Source organism: Schistocerca gregaria, chromosome 2, assembly GCF_023897955.1.
Source record: "Schistocerca gregaria isolate iqSchGreg1 chromosome 2, iqSchGreg1.2, whole genome shotgun sequence".
In the NCBI taxonomy this organism is placed as follows: Eukaryota; Metazoa; Arthropoda; class Insecta; order Orthoptera; family Acrididae; genus Schistocerca; species Schistocerca gregaria.
In genome coordinates, this window is record NC_064921.1 from 212,196,459 (window position 1) to 212,221,616 (window position 25,158).

Below are 25,158 nucleotides of genomic sequence, written 5' to 3' on the forward strand. Positions count from 1 at the left end.
TTGTTTTGCTGTTCTAGATATTATGGAATTGAGAGGCTTGATGTTGGAGGGGTGTAGTGACCTCAAAATCGTTGAACACGTTATTATGACACTATTCTCCTTCCCCAGGTACGTCATTTACTGACTTAATTTTTATCGATGACAGTGGGCGACCGTATCGAAGAGCATACCTGGAGCAGCTGTCGGCATGAATCTGTATTCGGGGAATGGACTGGCCTGCACGACCCCCGAATACAATCCCGTTGAGCACGTATGAGGTGCATTCGTGGTAGGCTGTCTCCCATACAGACTGCTGGTTCACAAAGGTCAGCGAGCACAATGCAGTCGCCGCGCCCTCGCCGCGAGTATGCAGCGTTACTGCAGCAGTCGGTGTGACTGTCGTTCACACCTGTACCACTAAACTGCTAAAACGGTCGTGCGGAAGCACTTCCAGGGCATACAAATATTTTCTTCTCAGTTTTTCATATAATTGTTGAGTTACATTTAAAATGCTGTGATAATCTAATCATTAAGACATATGACCTTAATGTAAGGATTTGACACAAGAGAAATATTAAAGTCGGAAACCGTGTGTACGTCACGAGGCAGAGTAACTAATCGCTCACAAGTTACCCAGACCATGCAGTATTTGACAAAGAAAGCAGTTAGCGACTTCCAACAAACTTTACACTTAGTTTCAAACCTTTTCGACAGATACTAACGCTTCTTCATCATGCAGTTAAACTTCGGCATCAGAACAAGACATTTTAATTTATTATTTCGTCATTAGTAACTGGCATTTTGTGTACAGTGTAGAGTTACACCAGGGAAGATACCAGAAAATTATTTCACTGTGCGACACATAGTTTAGAAGGCAACCCAGCTTTTCAGAAAAATGTAAGTATTTCTCACCATCTGTTGTATAAATATTTTGGTTTAGTGTGGGGGAAAAATAACCAAAACTAATAAAACCAAAATACGCTCAAATAAGGTAAAAAGCGACACATCACGAAGGAGCTGAGCAAAGTGGTCACAAATCGATATTGATGAAGGTATCAACCGGAAATACAAAACTGTAAACTTTGATGGCCGATGGATGAATGAGTGACGCTGGTACGCAGTTCCGCCACTCAGCTGAGTAGCAGGGCATAAAACGGTTGTGAATTTCATTCCGTATACTCAGCTGGATAGACGGGCGCGTGAACGGCCTATACACAGATGGCATTTGGGAGACGCCGTATAGCTGGGCTCAAAGAAGCCGGTTCGAGAAATCGGTGAATCGCTCGACATTTGAATGGGAAGAATGCCACTATTCGACGGTGTTCGCCGGAATGGGTGGACTATGACCGAACGCAGCATCAAGAAGGGCGTGGTCGATCTAGAGAGGAGGCAGTATGTGACGACCGACCAGTTGTCAGAGAGGCACTCAGAGGCCTATATTCACCACATCATCGATCTCATACTTCACGAAGACCATTGATTGGTGGCTCACAGAAAAGGGGCTGAGCATAGGGTGCCCCTTACGCCGGCTCCCGTTGATCTCTCTACATCAAGAAGCCTGTTTACAATGGTGTCGGGAACATCGGCCTGGAATCTCTTTTACTGGAGTCTAACCGCCTTCCATGATGGTGTCCCACTTCTAACTGAGACCCGACAGCAAGCGAAGAAGTGCCTGGAGTCGTCCGAGATGGCGGTGGGGTACCACCCTGGATGTCGACCTACTTAGGGCCCCTACAATTCGGAGTGATGATCTCAGGTGCCATTTCATTTCGTTGCAAGACCCCTTTGGGGGCCTCGTCCGTGGCACCCTTACAGCACAGCTGTCGATGTTCTAAGCTCCTTTTTGTTGCCATTCATGGCAAGTCGTCCTAGGGTTACATCTAAGCAAGATACTTCCCGCGCACTCTACTCTCTTCGTGATTGCCAAACCCTACCTAGAGCAACAAGGTCGCCAGATCTATATCAAACAGAGAACTTTAGGACTATCATGGGCAGGGCCCTCCAAGCAGCTCGGGATTTTGAAGAACTAACAAGCCATTACAATAGTTTTGGTACGATATCCCTCAGGAGGACATGCAGCAACTCTGTCAATCAACGGATGATAGAATAACTGCTTCCATAAGAGCCATAGGTGGACCAACAGGTTATTGATTTACTCAAATTGTGAAACTCTCTCTCTCTCGAACAAATAATCCGGTAATTCCGAAATTGCAATCATATCTGCCCTCGTGCATCTCCATCACATATAGTGATTTCCATCCCATTAGCATAGTTCCTTCGTAGTGCGTCGTATTTTTGTGTTAGAGTGTTATTAGGGTCTTGTGTCTTCATCTATAAAGGTTTGAAGTGCAAACGTGACATACGTAACACATCAACTTGTGGTGTGCGTACTGTAAGACGTTCCGTACACACACCATCAGAATATTTGACTGTCGCTCTAACGAAGTAGGCGTCAGCAATATGTCTGGTGGTCTTATCGTGGCGTGTTTATCTTCTGCCGTTAGGTCAGATGATAGAAGTGCCACTTGCACGCTTAGAGTAGCAGATTGACGGTTACCAACTTTAAACAGAGCTTGATTAATTGTCACAAATATTTATTAAAATAATAACAAGCATAAAAATTACTTAACTTGGTTCTGGATGCTATTTACAGTTGACAATCTGAAGTTCCTTTGGTGTTGGTACGTTACTCTTATTCTCACGTATATCTCTGATACTTGAAAAATGTGTCTATACATTTATCTTCATGGCTATGTACAGGAATACGGTAATCTTATTAGGCACAGACTGAAACTTGACTACAGACTGTTATAGACAAATGTAGAACTCGTACCGACTGATACAGACTGGTGCTGACAAATGCAGACTGGTAAAGACTGACTAATCGGAGGTCTGTGCACTCGTTATACGAGGGCTGTCCAGAAAGTAAGTTACGATCGGTCTCTAAATGGAAACGACTATGAAAATCCGACAAGGCTTTGCAAAGATGTGTTGAGCAGTGTCTCTAATATGACTCTAGGTAGAATTATGTCGCTCTTTTCATTCCTAAGCTCTTAGTGAGCGCGTAAAGATGTTATAGAAAATAGTGTCTCCCGCCAAGTACATGGGCCTGGTGAGAATTTTCCCCTGATGCTATGCAACCAACATTACATAACTGTCGTGCATTTTCTTCTTCAAGACAATTCTCAGCCTCATTCTGCAGGGGCAATGAAGACGTTACTGCATCGTTTCAACTGGAAATGTGTGGTTACCCACAACACAACCCGTAATTGTCTCCCACTGAGTTTCGTCTCTGCTCAACTGAATCGCTGGCTATGAAGACAACATTTTGGCACAGACAACGAGCTGTAGGCTAGCGTAGAGATTTGGCGGAAAGCACTGGCGGCTGCCTTCTATGATGAGGGTATTGGAAAGTTGGTACAACGCTACGACGAATGTCTGAGTCGGAACGGCGACTACGTAGAGAAGTAGCTGAAAGGTGTAGCTAACTGTTAAAAATGAAATATTTCTGATTTTCACAGTGATTTTCATTTCGTGGTCAATCATAACTTACTTTCTGGACAGCCCTCGTAATACCTCGCTCGTTCATGTATCGCTGCGCGGGTGTGATCTGCGAGGAGAAAAGGTTCTACGTTAGCAGCAATCTCGTTGGCTGCATTACATTTTAATCGCTGATCGGCGGAAGCTGAATTTGGTCCGTCTCTATGGCAGCGCCATGTCGTACTGCGGAAACGAAAGAGCGCTGCGCCTGCGCTGTTGTGCTTAGCGGGGCGCGCTCTAGTGGGAAAGTTGTGTACACGCTGACTACGCGGGACTATGTACACAGCACAACTCCTCTACTAAGTGCGAATTGGTGTGGGTGGAGGTTATACTTAAACACACTTGACCTCTTGGCCACAAACAATCCAGAGCTGATAGAGAGCATCATGACTGATACAGGGATTAGTGATCACAAGGTCATTGTAGCTAGGCTCAATACCATTTCTTCCAAATCCATCAGAAACAAACGCAAAATAATTTTATTTAAAAAAGCGGATAAAGTGCCACTAGAAGCCTTCCTAAAAGACAATTTCCATTCCTTCCGAACTGACTATGCGAATGTAGACGAGATGTGGCTCAAATTCAAAGATATAGTAGCAACAGCAATTGAGATACTCATACCTCATAAATTGGTAAGAGATGGAACGGATCCCCCGTGGTACACAAAAAAGGTCCGAACGCTGTTGCAGAGGCAACGGAAAAAGCATGCGAAGTTCAGAAGAATACGAAATCCTGAAGATGGGCTAAAATTTACAGACGCGCGAAATTTGGCACGTACTTCGATGCGAGATGCCTTTAATAGGTTCCACAACGAAACATTGTCTCGAAATTTGGTAGAAAATCCGAAGAAATTCTGGTCGTATGTAAAGTACACAAGAGGCAAGACGCAGTCAATACCTACGCTGCGCAGTGCCGATGGTACTGTTATCGACGACTGTGCCGCTAAAGCGGAGTTACTGAACGCAGTTTTCCGAAATTCCTTCACCAGGGAAGACGAATGGAATATTCCAGAATTTGAAACACGAACATCTGCTAGCATGAGTTTCTTAGAAGTAGATACCTTAGGGGTTGCGAAGCAACTCAAATCGCTTGATTCGGGCAAGTCTTCAGGTCCAGATTGTATACCGATTAGGTTCCTTTCAGATTACGCTGATACTATAGCTCCCTACTTAGCACTCATATACAACCGCTCGCTCACCGATAGATCTGTACCTACAGATTGGAAAATTGCGCAGGTCGCACCAGTGTTCAAGAAGGGTAGTAGGAGTAATCCATTTAACTACAGACCTATATCATTGACGTCGGTTTGCAGTAGGGTTTTGGAGCATATACTGTATTCAAACATTATGAATCACCTCGAAGAGAACGATCTATTGACATGTAATCAGCATGGCTTCAGAAAACATCGCTCTTGTGCAACGCAGCTAGCTCTTTATTCGCACGAAGTAATGGCCGCTATCGACAGGGGATCTCAAGTTGATTCCGTATTTCTAGATTTCCGGAAAGCTTTTGACACCGTTCCTCACAAGCGACTTCTAATCAAGCTGCGGAGCTATGGGGTATCGTCTCAGTTGTGCGACTGGATTCGTGATTTCCTGTCAGGAAGGTCGCAGTTCGTAGTAATAGACGGCAAATCATCGAGTAAAACTGAAGTGATATCAGGTGTTCCCCAGGGAAGCGTCCTGGGACCTCTACTGTTCCTGATCTATATAAATGACCTGGGTGACAATCTGAGCAGTTCTCTTAGACTGTTCGCAGATGATGCTGTAATTTACCGTCTAGTAAGGTCATCCGAAGACCAGTATCAGCTGCAAAGCGATTTAGAAAAGATTGCTGTATGGTGTGTCAGGTGGCAGTTGACGCTAAATAACGAAAAGTGTGAGATGATTCACATGAGTTCCAAAAGAACTCCGTTGGAATTCGATTACTCGATAAATAGTACAATTCTCAAGGCTGTCAATTCAACTAAGTACCTGGGTGTTAAAATTACGAACAACTTCAGTTGGAAGGACCACATAGATAATATTGTCGGGAAGGCGAGCCAAAGGTTGCGTTTCATTGGCAGGACACTTAGAAGATGCAACAAGTCCACTAAAGAGACAGCTTACACTACACTCGTTCGTCCTCTGTTAGAATATTGCTGCGCGGTGTGGGATCCTTACCAGGTGGGATTGACGGAGGACATCGAGAGGGTGCAAAGAAGGGCAGCTCGTTTTGTATTATCGCGTTATAGGGGAGAGAGTGTGGCAGATATGATACACGAGTTGGGATGGAAGTCATTACAGCATAGACGTTTTTCGTCGCGGCGAGACCTTTTTACGAAATTTCAGTCACCAACTTTCTCTTCCGAATGCGAAAATATTTTGTTGAGCCCAACCTACATAGGTAGGAATGATCATCAAAATAAAATAAGAGAAATCAGAGCTCGAACAGAAAGGTTTAGGTGTTCGTTTTTCCCGCTCGCTGTTCGGGAGTGGAATAGTAGAGAAATAGTATGATTGTGGTTCGATGAACCCTCTGCCAAGCACTTAAATGTGAATTGCAGAGTAGTCATGTAGATGTCATGTAGATGTAATCAGGCGTCTGGAGCCGCGTTATACAGGGTGTTAAAAAAATGTACGGCCAAACTTTCAGGAAATGTTACTAACACACAAATAAAGAAAAAAAATTTATGTGGACATGTGTCCGGAAACGCTTTATTTCCGTATTGGAGCTCATTTTAGTTTATTCCACCTACGCTCAATGGAGCATGTTATCATGATTTCATATGGGACACTGTACCTGTGCAGCTAGAACATGTGCCTTTACAAGTACAACACAACATGTGGTTCATGCACGATGGAGCTCCGGCACATTTCAGTTGAAGTGTTCGTACGCTTCTCAACAACAGATTCGTTGACCGATGGATTGGTAGAGGTGGACCAATTCCATGGCCTCCACGCTCTCCTGACCTGAACCCTCTTGACTTTCATTTATAGGAGCATTTGAAAGCTCTTGTCTACGCAACCCTGGTACCAAATGTAGAGACTCTTCGTGCTCGTATTGTGGACGGCTGTGATACAATACGCCATTCTCCAGGGCTGCATCAGCGCATCAGGGATTCAATGCGACAGAGAGTGGATGCACGTGTCCTGGCTAACGGAGGGCATTTAGAACATTTCCTGTAGCAAAGTGTTCAAAGTCACGCTGGTACGTTCTGTTGCTGTGTATTTCCATTCCATGACTAATGTGATTTGAAGAGAAGTAATAAAATGAGCTCTAACATGGAAAGTAAGCGTTTCCGGACACATGTCCACATAACATATTTTCTTTCTTTTCGTGTGAGGAATGTTTCCTGAAAGTTTTGCCACACCTTTTTGTAAAACTCTGTACATGCAAGTACGATTTCCTAAGGAATCGGGGATTGGGGGAGCTGGTGTGATTACAGCCGTTCCTTTAAAACACTTGTGGAAAATACGCTACGTGCTAAAGATAAAAAATCGGTCGTGTGCGTTGATCCTATCAGCTACGGACCCGCAAATTCTCCTCCGGATCTGATAGCTAATATGATCTGAGAGACTGGAATTTCTAGCGCGGACGCTAGCGGGTGGCGGGGTGTTGCAGAGTGGCCGCCGGTGCTGGTGCGCACCTTCTCCGGCGCCACTGTGCGGCCGGGCGCGTCGTGGCGCGCCACGTGCGAGGCGGCGGGCTGGCCGCGGCCCCACGTGTCGTGGCTGCTGGACGGGGAGCCGCTGCCGGCGCAGCCGCCCGACGCGCAGGAGGAGGAGGCGGCCGGCAGCGGCGCCGTGGCGGTCTCCACTGTGCGCGTGGAGCGCGCGCGGCCGCGCGACGCCGGCCTCTACGAGTGCGTGGCGGCCAGCGCGGCGGGCAGCGCGTCGCACCGCGCCCGCCTGCACGTCGCCGGGCCGCCGCACGTCCGGCCCATGGCCGACCGGCGCGTCGCCGCCGGCGCCACGGCGCACTTCACCTGCCGCGTCGCCGGCTTCCCCGTCACGCAGATCCGCTGGGAGCGCGACGGTCAGTCTCACAACGCTGCCACGTTTCCATCACACTATTCGTACACTACTCGTCATTAAATTTGCTACACCAAGAAGAAAGGCAGATGATAAACGCATATTCATGTGACAAATATATTATACTACGACTGACATCTGATTACATTTTCACACACTTAGGGTGAATAGATCCTGAGATATCAATACCCAGAACAACTACCTCTGGCCGTAATAACTACCTTGATACGCCTAGGCATTGAGTCAATCAGAGCTTCGATGGCGTGTACAGGTATAGTTGCCCATGCAGCTTCAACATGATACCGCAGTTCATCAAGAGTAGTAAATGGCGTATTGTGACGAGGCAGTTGCTCGGCCACCATTGACCAGTTCGTGAGAAATCTGGAAATTGTGCTGGCCAGGGCAGCAGTCGAACATTTGCTGCATCCACACAGGACCTGCAACATGCGGTCGTGCATTATCCTGCTGAAATGTAGGGTTTCATAGCGATCGAATGAAGGGTAGAGCCACGGGTCGTACCACATCTGAAATGTAACGTCTACTGTTCAAGGTGCCGTCAATGCGAACAAGAGGTGACCGAGACGTGTAACCAATGGCACCCCATACCATCACGCCGGGTGATTCGCTAGTATGCTGATGACGAATTCGCGCTTCCAATGTGCGTTCACCGCGATGTCGCCAGACACGGATGCGACCATCATGACGCTGTAAACAGAACCGGGATTCATCCGGAGAAATGACGTTTTGCCATTCGTTTACCCAGGTTCGTTGTTGAGTACACCATCGCAGGAGCTTCAGTTTATGATTCAGCGTCCAGGGGAACCGCAGCCACGGTCTCCGAGCTGATAGTCCATGCTGTTGCAACGTCGTCGAACTGTTCGTGCAGATGGTTGTTGTTCTGCAAACGTCCCCATCTGTTGACTCAGGGATCGAGACGTGACTGCACTATCCGGTACAGCCATACAGATAAGATGCCTTTCACCTCGATTGCTAGTAATACTAGGCCGTTGGGATCCAGCACGGCGTTCCGTATTACTCTCCTGAATCCACCCATTCCATGTTCTCCCAGCAGTCATTGGATCTCGACCAACACGAGCAGCAATGTCGCGATAAGATAAACCGTAATCGCGATAGGCTACAATTCGACGTTTATCAAAGTCGAAAACGTGTTGGTACGCATTTCTTCTCCTTACAAGAGGCATCACGACAACGTTTCACCAAACAACGGCGGTCAACTGCTGTTTGTGTATGAGAAATCGGTTGAAAACTTTCCTCATGTCAGCACGTTGTAGGTGTCGGCACCGGTGCCAACCTTGTGTGAATGCTATGAAAAGCTAATCATTTGCGTATTACAGCATCTTCTTCCTGTCGCTTAATGTTCGCGTCTGTAGGACTTCATCTTCGTGGTGTAACAGTTTTAATAGCCAGTAGTGTACATTGTACTCACCAGGTTACCGGCATTTAGCCTCTTGCTACTCCTTATATGCGAGGCGTATACCGGAAATAAGGTCCGATCAGCCGCAGGCAATACTGTTTTATGTCCAATAGTTAGCTACACCTTCCAGAAACGTCTCTTCATGGTTGCCGCTCCGTCTGAGGCATTTCACTTAGCGTTGTGCCAACATTCCAACACGCTCGTCATAGAGCACAGCCGCCTGCACTTTTCGCCGATTCTTTACACTGAACTGCAGTTCGTTGGCTGTGCCAAAATTCTGAGTCCTCAGCTATTCATGTCAGTGGAGATGATAATCCGGGCTGTATGGAGGACGATAAAACAGTTTCCAACGAAAATGCAGCATTGGCATCCTCATTGCCCCTGCAGAGTGCGGCCGAGAACTGTCATGAAGAAGGAAATGCATGACAGTTGTGCCATGTGGGCTGCATCAAATAAGGCGGGAGACACTGTTTTCTAGTCATCTTTACGTGCTCACTGAGCTCTCAGAACTGAAAACGCAGACGTGACGCAGTCAATGGGAATACTAGAGACACTGTCCAACACATCTATGTAAAGCTTTATCGGATTTTCACTGTAGTTTTCATTTCGCTACCAATTAGATCTTACTTTCGGATTACGCCTGATGCAAGGCGTTTCAGGGAAAGTACCAATATTTCAGGAAAGGTAGTGTCAAATAATTCAATAAAACGCTTCATTTTACCTGTCCAATACTTTTATTGGTTACAGCGATACAGCTTTTGGATTCTCATCGAAACAAATACCTACATAAGGAAATAATCTTGATCGTCTTGAGCTCCACAGCTCATTGTTTGGAATATTAGTGAATGATGAGAAGTATCACGGTCGTATTAACAGGTATTTATAATGTCATGACCAGTTTCACAATGTGCCAATATTACAAACCAACAAGTCTTTACTGGATGAGACGTCTTATATCACAATACAGGCATTACCGTGGATTTAGCAGACTGATAGTGTTCTAATAAACTAAATCAGCTGTGAAACAATAAATATATATCAACACAGCTGTGTTGGTTGTCAGTGGTCATTGTTGTGGTTGTTGTCTTCAGTCCTGGGACTGGTTTGATGCAGCTCTCCATGCTACTCTATCCTGAGAAAGCTTCTTCATCTCCCAGTACCTACTGCATCCTACATCATTCTGAATCTGCTTAGTTTATTCATCTCTTGGTCTTCCTCTACGGTTTCTACCCTCCATGCTGCCCTCCAATGCTAAATTCTATTCAATACCTCCTCATTAGTTATGTGATCTACCCATCTAATATTCAGGATTCTTCTGTAGCACCACACTCCATACAAATACTTCCAGAAAAGATTTACTGACACATACCCGATGTTAACAAATTTCTCTTCTTCTGAAACGCTTTCCTTGCCATTGCCAGTCTACATTTCATATCCTCTCTAAATCGACCATCATCAGTTATTTTTCTCCCCAAATAGCAAAACTCCTTTACTACTTTAAGTGTCTCATTTCCTAATCTAATTCCCTCAGGATCGTCCGACTTAATTCGACTACATTCCATTATCCTCATTTTGATTCTGTTGATGTTCATCTTATATCCTCCTTTCAAGACAGTGTCCATTCTGTTCAACTACTCTTCCAAGTCCTTTGCTGCCTCTGAAAGAATTACAATGTTATCGGCGAACCTCAACGTTTTTATTTCTTCTCCGTGGACTTTAATACCTACTCCGAATTTTTCTTTTGTTTCTTTCACTGCTTGCTCAGTATACAGATTGAATAACATCTAGGACAGGGTACAACCCTGTCTAACTTCCTTCCCAACCGGTGTTTCACATTCATGCCCCTCGACTCTTATAACTGCCATCTGGTTCCTGTAGAAATTGTAAATAGCTTTTCGCTGGCTGAATTTTCCCCCGGCCACCTTTAGAATTTGAGAGAGGGTATTCCAGTCAACATTGTCAAAAGCTTTCTCTAAGTCTACAAATGCTGGAAACGTAGGTTGTCTTTTCCTTAACCTAGCTTCCGTGATAAGTCTTAACGTCAGTATTACCTCACGTGTTCCAATATTTCTATGGAATCCAAACTGATCTTCCTCGAGGTCGGCTTCTACTAGTTTTTCCATTCATCTCTAAAGAATTCGCTTTAGTATTTTGCAGCCGGGACTTATTAAACTGATAGTTCGGTAATTTTCACATCTATCAACACCTGCTTTCTTTGGGAATGGATTTATTATATTCTTCTTGAATTCTGAGGGTATTTCGCCTGTCTCATACATCCTCTTCCATTTCCATAATATTATCCTCAAGTACATCGCTCTTATATAGACTCCCATTTCATCTTCATCTACATCCTCTTCCATTTCCATAATATTGCTCTTGTATAGACCCTCTATAAACTCGTTCCATCTTTCTGCTTTCCCTTCTTTGCTTAGAACTGGGTTTCCATCTGAGCTCTTGATATTCATACAAGTGGCTCTCTTTTCTCCAAAGGTCTCTTTAATTTTCCTGTAGTCAGTACCTATCTTACCCCTAGTGAGATAAGCCTCTACATCCTTACATTTGTTCTCTAGCCATCCCTGCTTAGCCATTTTGCACTTCCTGTCGATCTCATTTTTGAGACGTTTGTAATCCTTTGTGCCTGCTTCGTTTAATTCGATTTTATATTTTCTTCTTTCATCAATTACATTCAATATTTCTTCTGTTACCCAAGGTTTTCTACTAGCCCTCGTCGTTTACCTACTTGATCTTCTGCTGCCTTCATTACTTCATCCCTCAAAACTATCCATTCTTTTTCTACCGTATTTCTTTCCCCCTTTCCTGTCAATTGTGTCCTTACGCTCCTCCTCAAACTCTCTAGAACTTCTGGTTCCTTCAGTTAATCCAGGTCCCATCTCCTTGAATTCTCACCCTTTTGCAGTTTCTTCAGTTTTAATCTACAGTTCATAACCAACAGATTGTGGTCAGGGTCCACATCTGCCCTTGGAAATGTCTTACAATTTAAAACCTGGCTCCTAAATCTCTGTCTTACCATTATATAATCTATCTGGTACCTTCCAGTATCTCCAGGGTTCTTCCATGTATACAACCTTATTTATGATTCTTGAACCAAGTGTTAGCTATGATTAAGTCATGATCTGTTCAAAATTCTACCAGGCGGCTTCCTCTTTCATTTCTTAGCCCCAATCCATATTCACCTACTGCGTTTCCTTCCCTCCCTTCTCCTACTCTCGAATTCCAGTCGCCCATGACTGTCAAGTTTTCGTCTCCCTTCACTACCTGAATAATTTCTTTTATCTCATCATCCATTTCATCAATTTCTTCATCATCTGCAGAGTTAGTTGGCACATAAACTTGTACTACAGTAGTAGGCATGGCCTTCGTGTCTATCTTGGACACAATAATGCGTTCACTATGCTGTTGGTAGTAGCTTACCCGCACTCCTATTTATTATTAAACCTACTCCTGCATTACCCCTACTTGATTTTGCATTTGTAACCCTGTATTTACCTGACCAAAGGTCTTGTTCCTTGTGCCACCGAACATCACTAATTCCCACTATATCTAATATTTATATTTGTAATATTTCTAATATTAATAATTGTAATTAACATTCAGATAACTGTTTCAAGTGCGATAAAACTCCTATTTTCTTGTAAAATAATATGTAGAGTACTTTTAAATACGGAGTTTATCACATTCTTTCCGTGACAGTAATTAATATTATGTCAATTCTCCCACCTTCAAATTCACTGCTAGGGCCTAAAGAAATAGTAGCGTTAGTAAATCTGCTGTGTACATTAAATTAGGCATTGAATCTCTGAGTGTCTGATTCATGATTAATTCAAATTTAGTTAAATTTCACTTTCGCAGTAGTAGGACTTTGCTTACTGTTCGGAGATCATCTTGAACAAAGCCAAATGATTAAGTTAAAAGTTAATTCTCACAAATTTATAACAATTCATTATGGTTCTAACATCAAGACATTGCACGTAGGCATTACATGTGGGCATGTATCCTACAAGCACACGTCGTCAGTGTTATAGCCATTCACATTGGTCTTCATTAGTTGAGTCCTTTACAAAGAAGATATCCTACGGCCTTTGTTTCGTGAATAGCATTTGACCATAACAAGGATCGAAAGAAGTTTCATGGGCTGCTAGGCTATTGGGAATGTGTGTTTGAACAGTTTTTTATGCCTTAATACTTTATTGACCGCAGTAACCGTCTTGGTAGCCTGCGTATTATTCGTAATTACAAGCACTTTGAGAATAATAGCACATGGCTGGAATAGAATAAAAAATATTCTCGCATCATACAGTCTTTCTCAGTGCTTGTTCACTTCGGACTTGCGCTATGCGTTTTTGTCAGGCGGTTAAGCTTTTCCCTGCTCTCAAAAACTAACCACTCATAAGCCAGAGGAGGTAGTGCTTCATTATAAAGGGCCTCCTCAGTACAATCAAATGGAGACGAGAAAAAAATATTGTTCAGTCGTTTCACGTAAACTGCTATGCACCCCGCGCGTAATTACTACGCTTCATGTGTCGTTCCTTTATACCGCTTTATTTGGCTCGAATACCTCTCTGTGAGCCAAGATTATGTTCGAGATTTGAAAGACATCAGCATAGTGACAGCAAAACCGTTACAAAATATAAGCTCCGACTTAACTCACTTTCGAAATCTCTTTCTGATACCAGGCGTAGCTCTTCTGGAGTAATACAGGAGATCTTTTGTGATTCTAGCATTATTCATAATCAGTCCTTCTAGTCTTCACTTTTTAAACACATTCACAGGCAAAAATCCAAAGTTTCCTCAATATCAGCTTCAAACTTCGAAATAAAAATTGCAATTGATATGTAACTCATAGCAACTAGAGTACCAAAACATGAAATGAAAACATATCTGTGCAACCACCTGTGTCTATGTAATCTACAAAAACCGGACACATGTTGTGTAGAATGTTTTGTTTGAATTAGTTTGTACTTCTGTTTCATAAAATGTTTACTATTCCTCCTAAAACGCCCTGTACATCAATGAAGACATAAGTGTTACTGCGAAAAACATGGATCGTAATACAAATATTTTAGCTAATAGGGTAGTCAGCAACATCAGCACATCGCTTCCAGAGGAAAGACTAACGGTTGTAGGGGAGGGGCAGTTTTAAGGCCACGAGGGAACCGTACCATCGAAAAGCTGCTGGATTCCTCTTCAGCTTTTACACAAATATCTTTGAACTATATCACACTAGGTATATAATATGTTGAGATAGTGTTTAATAACATTTTATTTCAATAATTTAACCAATATGCCAGCAATATAGCTCACATTACTCAAGACAAAAAAAAAATAATTTATGAAAAGTGGACGCACTTATCGGTAGGGAGTTATCTGCGGTCCTCATTTGTAGAAAATACAACTGTTTCATCTTTGTCAATCGCTATTTTTATCATTTCAGGCTGATTGGTTTCGGGTGGTGCCCCACTGTCTCAGATCATGTGTCGTTGTTAAAAAGTAACAACTGTTAACGGAACACCATCAGTTTTACATTCGTTCGGGCCCATTAATAATGATGGTGACAGCGAAACTCATAGTTTGCCGTTAAGACTGATTACTCTGTAACTGCGAGAAATTATCTCTGGCATCACTGCATGAAACGGTCAGTGTGAGTTAATATAAGCAGCTACCGAAGTGTAAGCGTATTTTCTACTAAAGGTAATCGTCACAGTTTACGAGTATTATGAATGACCTGACTGTCCATCACAGAACTGAATTAGGCAGTCAATCCAGTCAGAGACTACCCTGGAACTGACAAGTATCCAGGATGGTCTTACTCTTGTTTTAACAAAGTGGAAGAGTAAACCAACCAGCGATGAAAATTTTTACCATCGCTCGAAATACTGACAGTCACCCGATATCACAGTCACTGAATTGTGCAAACTAGCTCGAAGTTATTGACACCCACGTCAAAATGTAAAATTCATTGATTTTAAATTCGGAAAGGTGAGTAATTACATAACCTTCTGAAAGAACTGAGCAGTCTAATGAGTGCAGAATATCGATTGAAGCTAAGCCGAAGAAAGGAAAATGTAATGAGGCGCAGCAGAAATAAGGTAAGCAAATATCTTTACAGTAATATTAAAGACAACTATTTAGATAAAGTGTTGCAATTCTGCTAGCTCTGAAGCAAAATAACACTTGGCGTAAGAAGAAAAGAAGACATGAAAAGCACAGAGTAGCACAGGCCAAGAGGAGATGGCTAGCCTAAATATGTATTCTAGTGTAAAACATCGACCTTAATTTCAGGAAGAAATGTCTGAGAATGTACGACTGAAGTACGGCATTGTATGGACCTTGGGGAAACGGGAAAAGAGGAGAACTCAAGCGTTTGATGTGTGGTGAGGTAGAGGAATTTAGAAAAATGAGTTGAGTGATAAGAAATGAAGTTGTCTACAGAATCGGAGAGGAAGGGAATATGTAAAGAATACTGACAAGGAGAAGGGACAAGAAGAATGGGATATGATGTGTTAAGACATCGCGGAATAGCTTCAAGCCACTTGAAGAAACTGTAAACAATAATGTCTGTAGTGACAGATTGATTGTGGAATACATCCAACTAGTAACTGAGGACATTGTGTGATACCACTACTCTGATATGAAGAGGCTAACACTGAAGAGGAACTCGTCGCGGGCATCTTCAAGCCACTTACAGGACTGATGATCCAAACAGAAACCTTCTTAACAGATCAAAATTTCGTAACAAACTCTCTACTTTGCACCACATAGCCAGATAGCGAGCACAAAGCCTGGAAAAATCTAATCTACCTAATCTAACTCTTGTGGATGTTTCGGAAGCAGGAAACCTCACACTACAACATCCGACTAGGTAGAATGTCACCATATGGCGTATTTCAAAGCATTATACGCTAGAGCATGCAGTAATACATCAAAGTCTGCCTCAGTGACTAAATGGTCAGTGCTTCTGACTATCCTTTGGAAGACCGACGAATTTTACCTCGGTGGGAGGACTGGAACCGGTCAACGCAGCCTCGTGATGTCTTATCTATCTGTATAGTCTCTCGCAGTTTTTTCGTTTTTTATTACTTCTTTAATTAATTTTCTAAGGAATATTCTTTAAGTTATATACCGGCTAGTTCCATGACCAAGTAGCTTTTATTATGTGGCCCTACTGAACCTGATAGGTAAATGAATATAAAATATGAAATAACGCGTTCTCGTCAATTAAAGAGCTAGTTACGTGTTACCTACATAATCCGCAAGAGAGTTATGGAAACTAGCCGGTTTACACGTTTCGAGTGCATGGTGTTTAGAAAATCGATGACATTGAAACTTCTGTCGGTCCAGGACTCAAATCCGGAACGTTGCCTTACGTTTTCATCCTACAGTAAATTTCAAAACTTCGGACACTCAGCTGGAGAGTGATCCACTAATTCTTGAAACAATCTGCTAAGCTGCGGACAGGATTTCTCGGCAATCTCTTTTGTCTTAAGAGTAATACGAGATGTAACGCCTCCGAACTTATTACTCTGTACTTAATACCGGCTCAAGTATTGCATCTCAAGCATATCACTCGGTAGATTTTCACCCTTCCCTGACAAAAGTTACAAGCCTCTGCCCTTAGGCAGCTCCGAGTGAAGAGTAACGTGTCTGTGTGTAACATAGCTATGTTGGAGCGTGAGAGACACTCAGAAAAGTGAATGTAATAATTCTAAGGGTTCATCCTCGCATGGGGCGCCCACCCATTCTGCGTGACAATGCCAGACCACACACGAGGTCTCCTTCAGTATTACAGTACCAGAACACGTGCAAGCACTGCAACATCTGCAACCCGCCCAAGACTTGGGTTCACAGTCGTCGATCATCCTCCATACAGTATCGACCTAGCCCCATCCGAGCTTCATCTTTTTTCCAGAACTTAAAGGCCACATTAGAGGGTTTCACTTTGAAGGAGCTGAAGTGCTCGATAACCAAAGTCAAATGTTCTACACTGATAGTATATGTCAGTCGCTAGGGTGACTTTGTTGGGAGATATACACTCCTGGAAATGGAAAAAAGAACACATTGACACCGGTGTGTCAGACCCACCATACTTGCTCCGGACACAGTGAGAGGGCTGTACAAGCAATGATCACACGCACGGCACAGCGGACACACCAGGAACCGCGGTGTTGGCCGTCGAATGGCGCTAGCTGCGCAGCATTTGTGCACCGCCGCCGTCAGTGTCAGCCAGTTTGCCGTGGCATACGGAGCTCCATCGCAGTCTTTAACACTGGTAGCATGCCGCGACAGCGTGGACGTGAACCGTATGTGCAGCCGAAGGACTTTGGGGGAGGGTGTACAGTGGGCATGCGGGAGGCCGGGTGGACGTACCGCCGAATTGCTCAACACGTGGGGAGTGAGGTCTCCACAGTACATCGATGTTGTCGCCAGTGGTCGGCGGAAGGTGCACGTGCCCGTCGACCTGGGACCGGACCGCAGCGACGCACGGATGCACGCCAAGACCGTAGGATCCTACGCAGTGCCGTAGGGGACCACACCGCCACTTCCCAGCAAATTAGGGACACTGTTGCTCCTGGGGTATCGGCGAGGACTTTTCAGTAGTTTCAGGAGCAACAGTCTGGATGATTTACTGATCTGGCCTTGTAACGCTAACCAAAACGGTCTTGTTGTGCTGGTACTGCAAACGGCTGTAAGCAAGGGGAAACTACAGCCGTAATTCTTCCTGAGGGCATGCAGCTTTACTGTATGGTTAAATGATGATGGCGTTCTCTCAGGAAAAATTTAAAAAGGGAAATGGGTAGGTTGAAATTAGATATAGTGGGAATTAGGGAAGTTCAGTGGCAGGAGGAACAAGACTTTTGGTCAGGCGAATACGGGGTTATAATCACAAAATCAAACAGGGGTAATGCAGGAGTAGGTTTAATAATGAATAAAAAAAATAGCAGTGCGGGTAAGCTACTACAAACAGCAAAGTGACCGCATTATTGTGGCCAATATAGACACGAAGCCCACTCCTACTACAGTAGCACAAGTTTATATGCCAACTAGGTCTGCAGATAACGAAGAAATTGAAGAAATGTATGATGAAATAAAAGAAATTATTGAGATAGTGAAGGAAGACTGGAGTATGGGTGACTGGAATTCGATAGTAAGAAAAGGGAGAGAAGGAAACGTAGTAGGTGAATATGGAATGGCGATAAGAAATGAAGGAGGAAGCACAGAGCACAATCATAGCTAACAATTGGTTCAAGAATCATGAAAGAAGGTTGTATACATGGAGGAAGCCTGGAGACACTGAGAGGTTTCAGATAGATTACATAATGGTTAGACAGAGATTTAGGCACCAGGTTTTAAATTGTAAGACATTTCCAGAGGCAGATGTGGGCTCTGACCACAATCTATTGGTAATGATCTGTAGATTAAAACTGATGAATTGAAGGAGATGGGACCTGGATAAACCACAGGTTGTAGAGAGTTGCAGGAAGAACATAAGAGAACAATTGACAGCAGTGAGGCAAAGAAATACAATGGAAGAAGAATGGGTAGCTTTGAGGAAGGGAGAAGAGGATCAAGCAGGTAAAAAGACGAGGGCTAGTAGAAATCCTTGGGTAACAGAAAAAATATTGAATTTAAATGATAAAAGGAGAAAATATAAAAATGCAGTTAATGAAGCAGGCAAAAAGGAATACAAATGTCTCAAAAATGAGATCGACAGGAAGTGCAAAATGGCTAAGCAGGGATGGCTAGAGGACAAATGTAAGGATGTACAGGCTTATCTCACTAGGGGTAAGATAGATACTGCCTACAGGAAAACTAAGAAGACCTTTGGAGAAAAGAGAACCACTAGTATGAATATGAAGAGCTCAGATGGAAACCCAGTTCTAAGCAAAGAGAGGGAAGAAGGGAGGAAGGAATATATAGAGGGTCTATACAAGAGCGATATTATGAAAATGGATGTAGATGAAGATGAAATGGGAGATATGATACTGCGCGAAGAGTTTGACAGAGCACTGAAAGACCTAAGTCGAAACAAGTCCGTGGGAGTAGACAACATTCCTTTAGAGCTACTGACAGCCTTGGGAGAGCCAGGTCCTGACAAAACTCTACCATCTGGTGAGCAAGATGTATGGGACAGGCGAAATACCCTCTGACTTCAAGAAGAGTGTAATAATTACAATCCCAAAGAAAGCAGGTACAGATGTGAAAATTACCGAACTATCTGGTTAATAAACCACGTCTGCATAATACTAACGCCAATTCCTTACAGTCGAATGGAAAAACTAGTAGAGGCCGTCCTCGGGGAAGATCAGTTTGGATTCTGTAGAAATATTGGAACACATGAGGCACTACTGACCCTACGACTTATCCTAGAAGAAAGATTTGGGAAAGGCAAACCTATGTTCCTAACATTGGTAGACTTAAAGAACGCTTTTGACAATGATGACTTCAATACTCTCTTTCAAATTTTGAAGGTGGTAGGGATAATACAGGGGGCGAAATGCTACTTACAATTTGTACAGAAACCAGATGGCAGTTATAAGAGTCAAGGGTCATGAAAGGGAAGCAGTGGTTGGGTAGGGAGTGAGACAGGGTTGTAGCCGCTTCCCGATGTTATTCAATCTCTATATTGAACAAGCAGTGAAGGAAACAAAAGAAAAATTCAGAGTAGGTATTAAAATCCATGGCGTAGAAATAAAAATTTTGAAATTCGCCGATGGCATTGTTATTCTGCAGAGACAACAAAGGACTTGGCAGAGCAGTTGAACGAAATGGATAGTGTCTTGAAGGGAGGATATAAAATGAACAACAACAAAAGCAAAACGACGATAATAGAATGTCAATGAATTAAGTCAGATGATGCTGAGGGAATTAGATTAGGAAATGAGACACTTAAAGTAGTAAACGAGTTTTGCTATTTGGGGAGTAGGATATAAAATGTAGACTGGCAATGGCAAGGAAAGCGTTTCGACGAAGAGAAATTTGTTAACATCGAGTATAGATTTAAGTGTCAGGAAGTCGTTTCTGAAAGTATTTGTATGGACTGTATGGAAGTGAAACATGAACGATATATAGTTTACACAAGAAGAGAATAGAAGCTTTCGAAATGTGGTGCTACAGAAGAATGCAGAGGACTAGATGGGTAGATCACATAACTAATGAGGAGTTATTTAATAGGATTGGGGAAAAGAGACGTTTGTGACACAGCCTGACTAGAAGAAGGGATCGGTTGGTAGGACATGTTCTGAGAAATCAAGGAATCACCAATTTAGTATTGGAGGGCAGCGTGGAGGATAAAAATGGTAGAGGGAGACAAAGAGATGAATGCACAAAGCAGATACAGAAGGTTGTAACTTGCAGTAGGTACTGGGAGATGAAGAAGCTTGCTCAGGATATATTGGCATGGAGAGCTGCATCAAACCAGTCTCAGGACTAAAGGCCACAACAACAACAATATTAGTGTGTTACAGAAACATGTTAATTGTTTCAGTTAATTTATTTAATGGATTATAAGGTAACTACGAGCACAATTCCGAATTGGGTGTATTCGGTAGAAATAATAAGATTTATGATTCCTATTAATTATATTATTACACAGTAACACACATAATCAATTTATTTTATTAATTTCTAACATAGTTTTTAGTTTACTTCTCACATTCAATAAAGCTAATCACCAACAGAAAACAGTTCCCCAACATGTATACTGTAATAAATTCACCACATGTAATTTAGCATATCACCATGGGCCCAACAAAATTACACAAAAACATGTCTTGTAAGTTTAATAAAATTATTTGCAGTTTGTCACAACATGAATTTTACGGTCTTGAGTTGCACAGTCTCGGTGGGCCTCATTTGATAAACTCTACTTTCTACTACACAGGTTGGTGATTGCTGACCACCAAGCAGTATTATCAGACTGGTTGGTCCGTGAAACTATTTGCATTGATATCGACGATAAAAGCGTTTTATGTTCACCCTAAAAAGTTAATGAACAAAGTTTTACAAGTTCCACGTGGAAAACTTTTATGTTTTAAAGTATTTTGTGGGAAACGGCTGTGGTGTAACAATGCTTTCGTGCTGTTCTCCACGTAAGCTCATTTCCTTTATATCACGCTGTGTGGCTGAATAGCATCCTGTTGCTTTCAAAAAGACGGCCTTTCGGATCGGGTAAAAGGCAAATGCGGCAGGAGTTTCGCGCGCCTTTCTCGTGGAATATTCACACAACAGTGAACGGGCGGAATGCAGGCTCGGCAGAGAATCTAACGCCCACTGTTGTGGCTCTCAGAGAGAGGCGTACATGAATAACGAGAACTGCCCAGACGCTGCGAAAAGTTAGAGCCGCGAGACGTACAATTACCTGCAGGCCACGTACTTGGCGAAAAGGGAGAGAGTTACGCCGCGTAGGTGTTCCACATCGTCGTTAGCAAAGTGCTTTAACACCTCCGCTGTTCCGCATTGTTATCCGTAACGGATCTTTCGTTGTCAGTTCCCCTTTCTTTTTTGGCGGGGGTGTGGTGGGGGGGGGGGGGGGGGGGAGTTGCTCAACTGCGCTGTTATCAGCGCGCTTCCCCTTTGTCACGTGTACGATCGACTGAAAGGAAAAAAAGTAATAACGAAAAAAGTTGGAGAAGACGCTTCGATATTTGACCAAACATGAACAAGTACAGCTTTGGGTATTTTCAGTACCTGCATCGACATCTACACCTACGTCTACATAGTTACTCCGCAAGCCACTGTAAGGTGCATGGCGGAGGGTACGCTGTACCACTACTTGTCACTCCTGTTCCACTCGCAAAGAGAACGATAGAATGACGACTGTATATACGCCTTGGTACGAGCCTGATTTCTCGTATCTTATCTTCGTCCTCCATAAGCGTGATGTCTGTTGGCGGGAGCAGATTCGTTAGGCAGTCATATTCATATTCAAATGCCGGTTTTCTAACTTTTCTTAATAGTGTTTCCCAAAAGAACCCTGCTTTCCCTCCAGGGATTCTCATTTGAGCTGCCAAAGCATCTCCGTTGGAACCTACCGGTAACAAGTCCAGCATCCCTCCTCTGAATTACTTCCGATGTCTTCCTTCAATTCAACCTGGTACGGATCGCAAACTCTCGAGCAGTACTCGAGAATAGGTCGCACCAGTGTCCTACATGCTGTCTCTTTTGCATGCGACCCACTCTCTCCCAATAAAGCGAAGTCGACCCTTTGTCTTCCCTACCACAGTTTTCACGTTTTCGCTTTTATGGATAACTGTCATTCATAAAACTAACTGGTAATTAACTCTAAGTCGTGTTGTATCTTCCTACAGTCACTCAACTTCGACACCTTACCGTACACCACGGTATCATCAGCAAAATATCGCAGACTTCTGCCCATCCCGTCTGCCAAATCATTTATGTATATAGAGAACAGCAGAGAACCTATTAAAGTTCCCTGGGGCACTCCTGATCAGTTGGGGAAAAAAAGAGAAAAAAATTCTTCTCGCTGACTTACACTATGTCATCAAAAGTACCCTGAAACCTAGATGAAAATGTCGCCCTCCCTTGGTAATGCTGGAATTCAAAAGTTGTTGGCCCACCCTTAGTCTTGATGACAGCTTCGACACTCGTAGGCACACGTTCAGTCAGGTGCTGCAAAGTTTCTTGGGGAATGGAAGCCCATTCTCTACGGAATGCTGTCCTGAGGAGAAGTATCGATGTCGATCGGCGGGGCCTGGCACGAAGTCGGGGTTCCAAATCATCCCAAATGTGTTCTATAGGATTCAGGTCAGGACTCTGTGCATGCCAGTCCATTACAGGGATATTATTCCCGTGAAACCACTCAGCCACAGGCCGTGGGTTACGAACAGGTGCTCGATCGTGTTGAAAGATGCAGTCGCCATCCCCGAATTGCTCTTCACCAGAGGGAAGCAAGAAGGTGCTTAAAATATCAATGTAGGCCTGTGCTGTGATAGTGTCACGCAAAAATCCAAGGGGTGCAAGCCCCACCATGAAAAGCACGACCACACCATAACGCCACCGGCTCCGAATTATACTGTTGGCACTACACACGCTGGCAAGTGACGTTCATCGGGCATTCGCCATACCTACACCCTGCCATCGGATTACCACATTGTGCACGGTGATTCGTCACGCCACACAACGTTTTTCCACTATTCAATCGTTCAATGTTTTCGCTCCTTACATCAAGAGAGGCGTCGTTTGGCATTTACCGGTTTGACGTGTGGCTTATGAGCAGCCGCTCGACCATGAAATCCAAGTTTTCTAACCTCCCTCCTAACTGTCGTAGTACTTGCAGTGGATCCTGATGCAGTTTGGAATTAATGTGTGACGGTCTGGATAAATGTCTATTTCACATTACGACCCTCTTCAGCTGGCAGCGGTCTGTGTCAGTCAGCAGACGATATCAGCCTGTACGCTTTTGTGCTGTACGTGTACTTTCACGTTCCCACTTCACTATGACATCGCTATCATTGGACCTAGGGATGCTTAGGAGTCCGAAAATCTCGCGTAAAGACTTATGACACATGTGACACACAATCAGCTCACCACTTTCGATGTCCGTGAGTTCTGCGGAGCGCCCCATTCTTCTCTCTCACGATGTCTAATGATTACCGACGTCTCTGATATGGCGTACATGGTCGTAGGTGGAAGCACTATGCACATCATCTGAAAAACCTATGTTTTTGGGTGTGTCCAGATACTTCTGATCACATAGTGTACTTCATTAACAACTAAGAAAGATTGAAGCAGGTAATAACGATCTGTTTCGATCGTCAAATCTCGTTTGGTAACACATGACGTCAAGCGTGCTCAAATGCATCAAAATAAAATGCGGGATAGTACTTTCAAGAGCTGTGACAACTTTCCTTCCACCATCTTCGTCCTGCTAAAGTTCCCTTCTGTCTCTAGTGTACTCAACATCGACCATACCTTTATTTTTGATCTACCTAAATTGATGTTTCTACTGAAGTGCTAGTCAATGATGTGCCTTTCCGTCCTACCGCACACGCTGTTGGGGCAACTGCTTAACTGAGATGATAACTGGTAATACAACGTAGTATTTGCAAATTTAAAGAATTTACTGGCAGTTTGCTATATCTTCTTAACTATGACATTTCATGCTTAAGTCTCTAGTAGATCATTTACCGGAGCAACTTTTTCAAACGAATGTGAGAATTCTTGAGAAAAATACTTATCTAAATTATTTTTTTTTCCTTATTGGCATGTAAACGACAGGACCTACACAACGTGAATAGTGGCTATTGAGAACGCCGTTGGGTTTTATAATTTTTACTGTTACATAATTAGTAGCGCTTGTAATCTTGAGAAACCTATAATATTGTTTACCAGTTACCCTATTTGAGTAAACCCAACGCAAAACCGTTCTAAACAATAAGGGTATCATGAAGAAACGTGAGACAAAGCTCAAAATTACTAACTTTACTCACCCAACACCGTACGAGAGATAAGAAATCAGATTTAAGAATATATGGTTTTTCCACTGCAGTTAAAGCACACTTCCTTATACAGTCCAAACAATAGCGTTCTATCTCTACTGTCTCCAAATGTTCCTCTCCAACAGGTTTTGGTAACTAAAGCGTATGGCTGATATGACCGTGCATGCGGACTCGGCCACCTTCAGCTGTATTCTTCACACACTGTGACTGGAACTGGGGGAATAATTCTTTCTATTACTCTGCGTCAATATTTCTCTGCCTCTCCGAGGTCCTTGGATATAAACATGAAACTATTAAATAGCTTAAAGAATAATTTTGTCCACGCCAAAACTTATTTTGAGGTCTAATTACAGCAAATCTGTTATAAAATGTGAGTGCAACCCGCTTTGCTTTCGCTCAGCATCATACACTCTGTTAATCAAGATTATTGTGGGGTTAATCAGTAGAAAATTGTACTTGACAACAAACTAAAGTGTATAAATACGTCATAAATGAAAAGCAGAAAAATGCAGTTACAATTAATAATACGTCCAATCACCCACCGTGTCTGTAATTGCTTGGCATCTCTGAGGCACGTTCGGTTATTCACGTGGAGGAGACCTCAAGAACCGTCGAACTTCCGTTGACAGCTGTTCCAAAATGAAGATCTTTGTTTCTTGTTAACTTCGCTTACATTGAAGATCATAAATTTTCGACAGGATCGGCGTCCGCGGAC

At 43.3% G+C, this 25,158-nt stretch overlaps 1 protein-coding gene across 1 annotated transcript in view; it reads left to right on the plus strand.

The window, feature by feature from the left end:
- Nucleotides 1–25,158, plus strand: part of LOC126335702 (Down syndrome cell adhesion molecule-like protein Dscam2) — a 1,471,118-nt gene that overhangs the window by 1,199,527 nt on the left and 246,433 nt on the right. The window contains exon 12 of the mRNA XM_049999160.1: nt 7,123–7,536. Coding sequence (XP_049855117.1) covers nt 7,123–7,536 — 414 coding nt within the window. The remainder of the gene's footprint in view (nt 1–7,122; nt 7,537–25,158) is intronic.